Here is a 10,457-nt window from a genome sequence, read left to right on the forward strand (position 1 = left end):
ACCAAGGGTGGGGTGACCAGGCAGCAGTGGGTGGCAACTTGGGGCTCTCCTGATCCCACACACCCCAGCCTCATGTCCACGGTCAAGCACCACAGTCACCATGGACTGGCAAGAAAGGACTCAGAGGGCAGGAGCCTGCTCAGCTCTTCTGCGCCACAGCTGACATGCTTTGGTCCCGGAATTGGGTCTGCACACACAGTGGGTCCCTCACAGATACTGACCTTCCGAGAAGTACGAAAGGGGGTCTGCCAGGACAATAATCCATCAGCAGAGAGAACATGCCATTCAGTTCTGGCACTGATCCTGAAACCCTCTAAACAGTCATGTAGTTGAGACCAAGGAAATCAAAATAATAATAATGATGATGATGATGAGTTTAAGTTTGCAAACACATTGGACCTGGTGATGCCTATCTTCGTGGAGACGCATGCGCCACCGCCAACTGCAACTGTGAACGTCTCAAGGGGACAGTCCCGACTTCTGCTCTTCTCCAGGGGCTCAGACCGGTGCTGCCTTCACCTCTACCCGGCTGCCCGGTACCAGAGCCCCCCTACACGGCTCGCAGCACACGCACCCCTCACGGTAACATCACTGACACTGGGGGTGAAGCCCAGGGCTCTGCTCTGCCCTCGCAGCCCAGTGGAGGGTCACCTGACCCACCAGCAGCCAATCAACGAGCTCAGTGCGGGGGCGCTCAGCCAATCACGTTCTCTCAGGAATCAAGCAGTAGCCTGTGGGTGAGTGGGGTTGGGGTGGGTCGGCAGGACAGAGGCCCCTTGTAGGCCTGTGCAGGGCCCCGTGGGGAGAAGCAGGAACCCCGGGGGAGGCAGGGGAGCCACAGAGGAGAGACGGGAGAGCCGAGAAAATGGAAGGATCCTGCAGGAGTAGCAGGTATCCGGGCCGCACCCGGTCACGGCCGCACAGACACACAGCACTGACCAAGAACCCTGGGTCCTGTTCCTGCCCATTGGGATGGGCCTGTCCCCGTGTATTGGTGCTAAGCAAGGACATTAGGACGAACCTCTGAACTCTGCCCTGCAAGCAGGAAGCAGAACGGAGGCCCCTCTTTCACATTAAGTGGGAAAGCTAAAACTTGTGAGTCCGATGACCTGGAGAAGTACAGCATGCTCTCATACACCCACCTCGTCATACCTTATCTTGTCAATAGAAGGCAGCAGTTTCCCCTCTCTTACAAATCCTTAATCTGGTTTGACCTTCAAGTATATCTATGAGCCTTCTGTTTGCCCTATGTATAACCAACCACAAGAATGTGGGGCACATGATCCTTAGAGTCTACTGTCCAGCTCCATATCTTCCCCTGACGTTTTAGTCATGACAACCTAGCTTTGACAGCATAGCTTTGACAAGACATTGTATACCCTGATGTTCCTCATCCTATAACTTTCTGTACTTTCGCTAGTGAGTCTTTCACTGTGATGAAGTCATTAGGATGTAACTGATAAAAAATAAAATGAAAGGAGGCCTCTGGGAGTCGCTCTTCACCTCGAGCCAGACCGAGCCTTTGCCCTCTGTGCTCCCCACATTCCTCTAGTGTGTCTTGTCTCTGCGCCTCCAACCGAAAGAATATTCATGCAACACCCGTACACCTGTGGAAGGACCCGCGTCCTGCAGGAGAAAGCCAGACACAGACGCAGACACCCGGAGTCCAGCCCTTTATTAAAGCTCTGTGTGCCGGAACCAGGGATAGAGAGTGCGGCCTGGGCATTGGTCCGTGGGGACGTTCCTGCGGACGGTACGCCGGGCTTGAGTTGGCTGAGAGTCCCCTGAGGAGAGAGAGCGGGTCGCCTTGTCACAGGGACATGAGTCCCACCCTGGCTGCCTCCCTAACCCAGATCCAGTCCTTCCCCCCAGAGCGCCCCCGTCCCTACAGTCTGGGGCTTGCTAGGGACTTTGGGGCTCACACACTGGAGTCCAGATGGGTGCGGGATCCCCACCTGCACTACCTGAAATGAGCCCCAAGGGTCCATCAGGGTGACCAATAGGCCAGACCCAACCCTCTTGGCTAGGCCAGACATTGGGGTTCGAGGTGCTTACCTCTTTGCGTTTCCCTTGTAGTAGTCCCTCGAACATCGTTGATTCCCACACCAATCCTATCTACCAGCGCCTGAAAGGGATCATCAGCCTGCAACAGGAAGAAGAGGGTCATGGCGTGGGACTCCGACCACCACAGCCATCACCCAGGAGGGACCAGCTGGCCCATGTACTCTTCAATCAAACCCCGAGGGAGCAGAGAGGCCGGGAGGGGCTCCCAAGGAGACAGGACCCTCGAGAGAAGGAGACGCTCCCCAGCGGGGAGCAGCATTGGGAGAGGAGCTGTGGGTGTCAGATGGGGACACTCGGGAGGGACACGCGGGCCTGGGGCTGGTTCAGGCGGAGGAAGCCGACAGGGGGCGCTGTGGGGAAGCGTGGGAGTGCCCGGAAGTCTATGTCGAGGCTGGCCTATCAGGAGTCGGGGAGCAAGAGGGATGCTGAGGTACCGGAAACAATCCTATCCCGGTACTCAGCCCCCTGCAGCCCCAAGCGGGCCCTCAGGTTCATCTGCTGAACGAGGGCCCGGACTGTTCACCAGAGGCAAAGCTTTCACTGCAGTTATACCCCAGGTGTCACCGGAAGAGGGTTCTGGAGTAGGAAGTGGATCTAGCGGGATGGGAACCCATCATGGTGCAGGAGGTTCAGAGAACGTTCCCTGTGGTGGACACACTCAGCAGAGCAGTTGTCACCTGAGAGTGCCCCCCTGTCCTCTTAGTAGAAATGGGGTCCTTGAAGACCCAGCATCAGCAGTGGGACCCGGGCTGTACAGAAGCTGTTTGTCCTGGCTGCCCAGTGACCCTCATCATAAGTTTCTGTGCTCCGAAATCGCTCAGTGAAGGGCCCTGTAATGCCCGATTCTAGGGGTGCACTCGGGGCATCAGGGACAGAAAAATAACATCTAACCTGGAAATGGAGAGAATATTACTAAAGCAAATGTGATGTCTGAAGCGTTGGGCATTTGAGTGAGGGGAGAGAAGAGTCTTACCACCCCTCAGTGGGAAGAGGAAGTGGCTCAGGGCTGAAGGAGCTGCCTTGCAAGAGTGAGGCCAGGACCACAACTAAACTGTTGACGCCGTGTATGTGTGTGTGTGGGGGGGGGGGGGGGTCTTTGGGGGGGGGGGGTCCTTGGGTCTGTGTGTCTTATGCATATCTGTATGTGCATGAGTGCACTCATAGCAGTTCCTCCAGACATGCTCAAAGAAAGTGTCAGCACCACAGTTCAACCAAGTTGCCCAGAGACAGCACCCAGCCAAGGTACAGCAATACACTGTCGCCTGGGCACCCAGATGCCCGGAACAGTCTCAGTGACTCCCTGGCACTATCCTCGGCTCCTCATTCCCAAAGGTGTGGATTCCCCTCACCCCCAAACGCTTTCCCCAGGGCCTTTTCCTCCTTACGCTAGAACGCTGTACCCACATGGGATGGGGGTCTCTAGTTGGAGTCTTTGGTAAGCATCAAAAGACCAGCAAGGGAGGACCAAGGGGACCTGTCTCTGCGCAGACAGGACCTACCTCCAGGGGGCACCCTCAGCCTCTCTGCACCTGGAGATTGCCACTGGATATCAGACCTTGTCAGTGATTTGACACATTTATTCAGATGGAAAACTGTCAGCTTTTCCCGTAGAGACAGGGAGGCTGATCTGATCTTGAGGGACAAGAGTGCCCAATGGTCTGAGACACTGACTGGTAGACACCGAGCCTGAACGCGGTGCAAGGGGATGCCCAAGCTGTGGGCAGTGCCTGGGACCGAAACGACCTCCTCTGCCAGGTCACGCTACCCCCAACTCCTCTACTCCTGTTTTCTCTCCTGCCCACACCTAGTATTGCTCTGCCTGCCCCCATGGTGCCTGGGGTGCGGCCCAGGGTCTCCCGCATGCCAGGCATGTGCTCTGCCTCTTCACCCACAGCCCGGCCCCTCCTCTGCCCAGTCCTCACAGTTCCTGATTCCTGGGCTCTAGGATCCCTGTCAAGGGTCAGGCCCACCCCAAGAACAAAACCCACCTCCACAGCCAGGCTGCCTCTCCCTGACCCCTCCAGGGTGATCAGGCCTGTGTGGCTGGTGCCATAGGGTCACATCCCACTTACCACACAGTCGCTAGACTGAGTGAACAGATACCTGAGCACTGTGAGCCTCAGTTTCTCCATCTGTGAAATGGGTGATAGAACCTGCTTCTCACCAGGGATGAGTTCAGCTCAGCTTCGTCTACAGAGCCCGAGCTGGTGTCGCTTCACCTCCCACCCTGACTGTGATTTCAGAGGGGATACACTGACTCTCTGCTCATACCTAATAACCCCTGGGCCAGCACAGTCAGTGGGGACACTGCTGGGGACTGGGACACACCTGATCAGAGCGGGCAATTCTGTAGCGCATCTCCGTGGCGAAGTGCTCGCAGTTCTCATGGATGAGGCTGTAGTTCCTCTGCTCCCCCACCCGTGCCAAGGCCCTTCGGACGATCTCCGCAGCAGGCCGTGCCCCAATCGCTTCATCGTGTTTGTTATTGACCTGGTACCGGCACCCCGCGGCCACCTTGGACAGCAGGTCCTTCTTCACCACAGCTCGGGGTCTCGAGCCCGATGGAAACCCCAACCAATTCACTCCTGAAGGCCCACCATCTGCGGGGTCACAAGAGAGGACACAGTGGTCAACCCTGCACAACCCCAGGGGACCCTCCTCCCTCAAGTAAGTCACCCCATGGCCCCTGTCCTCACAGAGGGGATGAGCCCAGAAGGGCTGACACCTGCTGACTCTGACCCACAATAGGGCCCACTGGGCCTGGGCCTCTGGTGAGGGCTTTGGAGTCCCCAGACTCTCTTCCCCTCATTTCTTTTCCAAGGGACAGAGGGAACCTGGGTAGATACTGTGTCTCCCACATGGCCATGCCCTCCTCCCTGAGCCAGGCACCGCTCACTGCTGGTTCTGAAGCAGAGGCCGGAAGTGCTTCAAATGCCCCAATCGGGTGTTGCTGGAACTGTCACATGAAGGTGGGTGACATGGGCACAGAATTAAGGTGGCCAATGCCATCTCCTACTCCCCGCCAACCAACCAACTAGTTTGTGGCCTGTCACCAACCCTGCACCACCCTGAGCCCCAGCTGGGAGGCCTCAGCAGGCCCAGGCAGAAGGTCAAGGGCAAGAGATGTCCACACTCCCAGGGTCAATCCCAGAACCATCAGGTAACCTCGGGGGAAATCCACAAAGGACCCAAAGGTATTTCCACAAAGAACCCAAGTAGCATATTCAACCGTGGGCCCAGCACAGCCAGCCTGACTTCCAGAGGCACCAGACCGGAGCCTCCTGAGCACTGTCTAGAAGCAACACCCAAAGAAAAGAAGATAAAGGAATTCCACCTAGCAGGAAAAGGACAAAGGACTGTCATGCGGCCTGAACCACGATGTCAGGACGCTCAGTGCAACTAGGCAGGAAAGTGCATCTTCCCGTGGGAAGGACGAGGCTGGGGGAGAGATCCTCTGCGTCTGCACTGCGGTGAGGGTTTCTACAACGCTATCAAACTGCAGAGAGCACTGAGATGCCGAGTCCCTATAGCGGGACAGAGGCAAGTGCACTCAGAGCATCAGGGGAACACTCACACAAGGGGCCTCTCAAGCCTCCAGACCAGACCCTGCCTTTCACGGGGTGTCCAGCTGGCATTTTCCTCCATGCAAGGTGCTAATGGGGAGAGGGTTAGCCCTGCCAAGGCCACCCCGCCCTCCCTCTTGCCACCCCCACTCGAGGGTGCTTCTCCTGAGCCATCAGAGGGTGCAGCTGAGGGGAGAGAGAGATACAGGGACACCCACAGTCAGGAGGCAGGAACCAGGGTCCACCGTGCTGCTCCCTGGAGTGGGGGTCATGTTCCTTGTGTGTCCTTGTGGCAGTGCTGAGTGTTGGGGGAGCCCCTGCTTCCTGTACCCCACGTCCCTGCATATCAGCAACTACAGAGAAGACTGGGCGCAGAAAGGGCTGTGTCCCCAGGACAGGGGCTCGGTGACCCCCCACTCTCTAATGGGACATGTCCGCAGCCTGTTCAGGAACTTCCAGATATAGAAGAACAGCAGCTGATGGGCCTACAGGGGACATCTCAGGTCATCCAACTTGGTGGCTGTGCCCACTGGCCAGGCCAGCAGTGGAGAGCAGCATAGTGTGAACCGAACCCACAGTCACCTCAGCCTATCCTCTACACAGACCCCAAACTTACCAACGTCAGTCACATGGACCACGTAGCCATCTCCCACATACACGGCCCAGTGCTCATAAACACCGCAGAAAATCTCAATCAAGTCTCCGGGTTTGGGCTCAGGACCAATTCTGTTCTGTAAAAAAAAAAAAAAAAAAAAAAAAAAAAGACAAAAGAGGTGAGATCTTCGCAGAGAAGGTTCTAGAAATATTCTACAACCACCACACCTGCAAGGAGGGACAAGAAGCCCAGCCCAGTCACAGATGACCACTATTCCCCCTGAAGGAAACGAAGAGGAGACGTTCCCCTCTCCAAGAATGTAGCCCCCCTTTTTCTGGGATTGCCAAACAGGGAAGGAGTCTTTGGGGACAGAGGTGACAGGGTTCCCAGAGGAGCCGTGAGAGGGGCTCACGGGGAGAGGGCACAGTTGTCGGGAGCCCTCTCCCTGCACGGAGCAGGTCTGTGTCAGTGAGGGAAGCCTTGTCACCAGGAGATCTAGAGGCTCCCCCAGGTTATCCTCCCCCCCTTCTGCTGGTCCCGAAGTGACCTCGTGTTCCGACCCCAGGCCAGCCTGCGGACACTGAGATCAGCCCCTGCCCATGTGAGCCTCGCTCCCAGGAGTCACAGCTACCCCCACAGAGGAGGGGACTCAGGGGCAGGAAGGGCAGGAGCCTGTCCAGCCTTTCCCCCGGGAAAGACACCGAGACTGTGTCTGAGTGTCCCCCCCTCCATGCACCCCGAGACTCTCCACAATCACAGGGGCCAGCCTGGGGCAGCTACAATCTGGGTCCAGGCAAGAGGCAGACGGGGGAGCCCGGGGGAGCTGGAGAGCTTGAGGGGCTGTGCCCCTGTGGAGCAGCATGAGCAGGGAGATGGTGCCCTGGTCCCCTGCAGAATGGGGGCCCCTTCACAGGAGTCTCTGGGGTGCCCTGGGTCTGGCCACACCTGCTGCCGCTGCCTCAGCTGAGCTGGGTGCCCTGAGCAGGGGCTGCGCTGCCCACTGAGACCTTGGGGAAAATGGTGGACTAAGTCCTTTGACCAGGGGTCAGAGTCAACAGGGGTTGGCAGAAAGACGGACCGAGCACCTCGACTGCTGAACTAGGATCAGCGTCAATTTGCTGATTTTAAAATAAGGGTCTACATTGACCACAAGGTCGGCAAAACCCCCCACAACATTGAAGCTAAGGGTATCTTCGAAGATGATGCGCCACTGAGCAAGCAAGTGGAAACAGAGATAAACAAATGGGACTATTTTAAACTAAGAAGCTTCTGCCCCTCAAAAGATACCATGACCAGAATACAAAGACAATCTACAGAACGGGAAAGAATATTCACCCAGTACCCATCTGATAAGGGGTTGATATCAAGAATATACCAGGCACTGGTTGAACTCCACAAGAAGAAAATATCCAATCCCATCAGAAAATGGGGCGATGAAATGAACAGAAACTTAAGAAATCCAAATGGGAGCTGGAGCGATAGCACAGCGGGTAGGGCATTCGCCTAGCACACGGCAGACCCGGATTCGATTCCCAGCATCCCATATGGTCCCCTGAGCACTGCCAGGAGTAATTCCTTCACTGCCAGGAATAACCCCTGTGCATCATTAATGTGACCCAAAAAAAGAGAAAAAAATCCGAATGGCCAAGAGGCACATGAAAAAATGCTTTTCATCACTAATCATCAGGGTGATGCAGATCAAGACAATGAGATATCACCTCACACCACAGAGACTGGCTCACATCCAAAAGAACAAAAGCAACCAGTGTTGGCGAGGATGTGGGAAGAAAGGGACCCCCCTACACTGCTGGTGGGAATGAAGACTTGTTCAACCCTTTTGGAAAATAGTATGGACGCTATTCAAAAAATTAGAAACTGAGTCCTTCACACCCTACCGATGTCACGAGTTGTCCCCCATGAGCGGCTCTCTGGCACAGCCATGGCTCCAGAGGCAAAAGGACTTAATCCAGAGCCCGCAGCTTGCAGCAGAAAAGTGAATGGACCATGCGTTAAACTACTGCACCAATGCCTCCCTGGGAGGGAAAGGGTGTTGCTCCCTTCCGCCTTCCCCACCCCACCCCCCGGCAGCAAGGTGACCACCGCCTCAGAGCTTATAGGAGAGCCAGGTATGAGCCGGCGGTGACGGGGCAACTGCAGTCTCATGGGAAGGGGGGGTGGTACCGGCTCGTCCTTCACGCCCTACTAAGGTCACGAGGTGCCCACCCCCACCGAGTGGCTCTCCAGCACAGCCATAACACCAGACGCACAGAAATCAAACTCATAATTATCTGGCATTTTCAGAAATCCAAAATCATATGAGTCTCATAACCAGCTATAGAAAACAAAGTATTTCACAAAGCCTTTTCAGGAATTCTGATTGTTGGAGGGAGGGGAATTCTAAACAATAATGGTGTATCGTTTGTCAAAATAATGAATGTAATCAATGTAGAGAGAAGTAGAAGTCATCTGCCTCACAGGCATTGGGAGGGGTGGGGGAGTATACTGAGGTTCTTGGTGGTGAAAAATGAGTACTGGTGAAGGGAAAGGTGTTTGATCATTGTATGACTGAGACTTAAAACTGAAAGCTTTATAACTTTTCCCACAGTAATTCAATAAATAAATATAAGAATAAATGAATAAATAAATAAATAAAATTATGAAAAAATTAGAAACTGATCTCGATTTGACCCAGCAATACCACTTCTGGGAATATATCCCGGAGATGCAAAAAAGGTATAATAGAAATGACATCTGCACTTGTATGTTCATTGCAGCACTGTTTACAATAGCCAGAATCTTGAAAAAACCCGAGTGCCTGAGAACAGATGAGTGGTTAAAGAAATTCTGGAACGCAATGGAATACCATGCAGCTGTTAGAAAGGATGAAGTCATGAAGTTTGCATATCAGTGGATCAACGATAGAAAGTATCGTGTTAAGTGAAGTGAGTCAGAAAGAGAGGGACAAACATAGAAAGATTGCACTCATTTGTGGAAAATAAAGTAACAGAATGGGAAACTTACACCCAAGAATTGTAAAGATGAGTACCAGGAGGATTGCTCCATGACTTGGAAGCCAGCCTCACATGCTGGGGAAAAAGACAGTTCAGATAGAGAAGGGTGCATGGAGGGCCCACTTGGGATGGGAGATGCGTGCTGAAAGTAGACTACAGACTGAAAATGATAGCCATTCAATACTTGCATTGCAGACCACAATATCCTAAAGGAGAAAGAGAGGGGCTGGAGAGATAGCACAGTGGGTAGGGCGTTTGCCTTGCACGCGGCTGACCGGGGTTTGATTCCCAGCATCCCTTATGGTCCCCTGAGCACCTCCAGGAGTAACTGCTGAGTACAGATCCAGGAGTAACCCCTGTGCATCGCTGGGTGTGACTCAGAAAGCAAAAAAAAGAAAAGAAAAGAAGGAGAGAGAGAGAGAGAGAGAGAGAGAGAGAGAGAGAGAGAGAATGCCCCACCACAGAAGCAGGGTGAGGTGTGGATGGGGTGGGTGGGGTGGGAGTGAGGGGAGGGATACTGGGATCATTGGTGGTGGAGAATGGGCACTGGTGGAGGGTTGGGTACTTGACCATTGTATGATTGAAACGTTAAGCACGAAAGTTTGTAAGTCTGTAACTTACCTTATGGTGATTCATTAAAAATAATAATAATAATAAATAACAAATAATAAATAAAAACTCTACACTTAAGTAAAAAATGAAAAAATAAAAAAATTAAATAAGGGTCTTTGAAGACTTACCGAGGCCATTCTCCTCTCAGTGAGATTCGCTGCCTGTGGTTCAGCCTTTGTTGCACTGCAGAGTTTTATTTTCCCTCACCCGGGCCCAGGTGCACCTGTGTCATAAATGATGCGCATCAAAATTTACACCAAAACTGTTGTGTCCCCTGCAGGGCAGGGTCGTGCTCAGTAGATGCAGAGATGCAAGGTTAAGCAATGAGACATCAGGGTTCAAGCTCAGAGTCTAAAGGGGCCATGGGAGAGTCAGAACTGAGGGAAAGAGGGGCTCAGGCAAGGCAGGTGCTTGGGGAGCACAGGAGGGTGGCAGACGGGGAGGGAGCAGAAGGCCCAGACTCAGCAGAAACCTGCCCGGCCTGAGCAGGGTCACAGAACTCACAGGATCAGAGGGACAGAACCGCACCCCCCCATAATCACAGACACGCGCCCCAGGTCCCCCGTCAGATCTCATCACAAGGCTTGAGCCCAGACTCCAGAGCAGGATTGC

General features: G+C 54.1%; 1 protein-coding gene across 1 annotated transcript; it reads right to left on the bottom strand.

Annotated features, from left to right (window-relative positions):
- Window positions 1-1,677: 1,677 nt before the first annotated feature.
- On the bottom strand, window positions 1,678-10,065 carry LOC130039688 (phospholipase A and acyltransferase 3-like). Its single transcript, XM_056131560.1, has 5 exons — window positions 9,974-10,065; window positions 6,244-6,358; window positions 4,393-4,664; window positions 2,056-2,143; window positions 1,678-1,784 (listed from the first exon to the last, which is right to left on the bottom strand). The coding sequence occupies exons 1-5, from the start codon at window positions 9,980-9,982 to the stop codon at window positions 1,678-1,680; spliced, it is 591 nt and encodes a 196-aa protein (XP_055987535.1). The 5' UTR covers window positions 9,983-10,065.
- Between the last annotated feature and the right edge of the window lie 392 nt (window positions 10,066-10,457).

The sequence above is a fragment of the Sorex fumeus genome, unplaced genomic scaffold (assembly GCF_029834395.1).
Source record: "Sorex fumeus unplaced genomic scaffold, SorFum_2.1 ptg000093l, whole genome shotgun sequence".
Taxonomy (NCBI): domain Eukaryota; kingdom Metazoa; phylum Chordata; class Mammalia; order Eulipotyphla; family Soricidae; genus Sorex; species Sorex fumeus.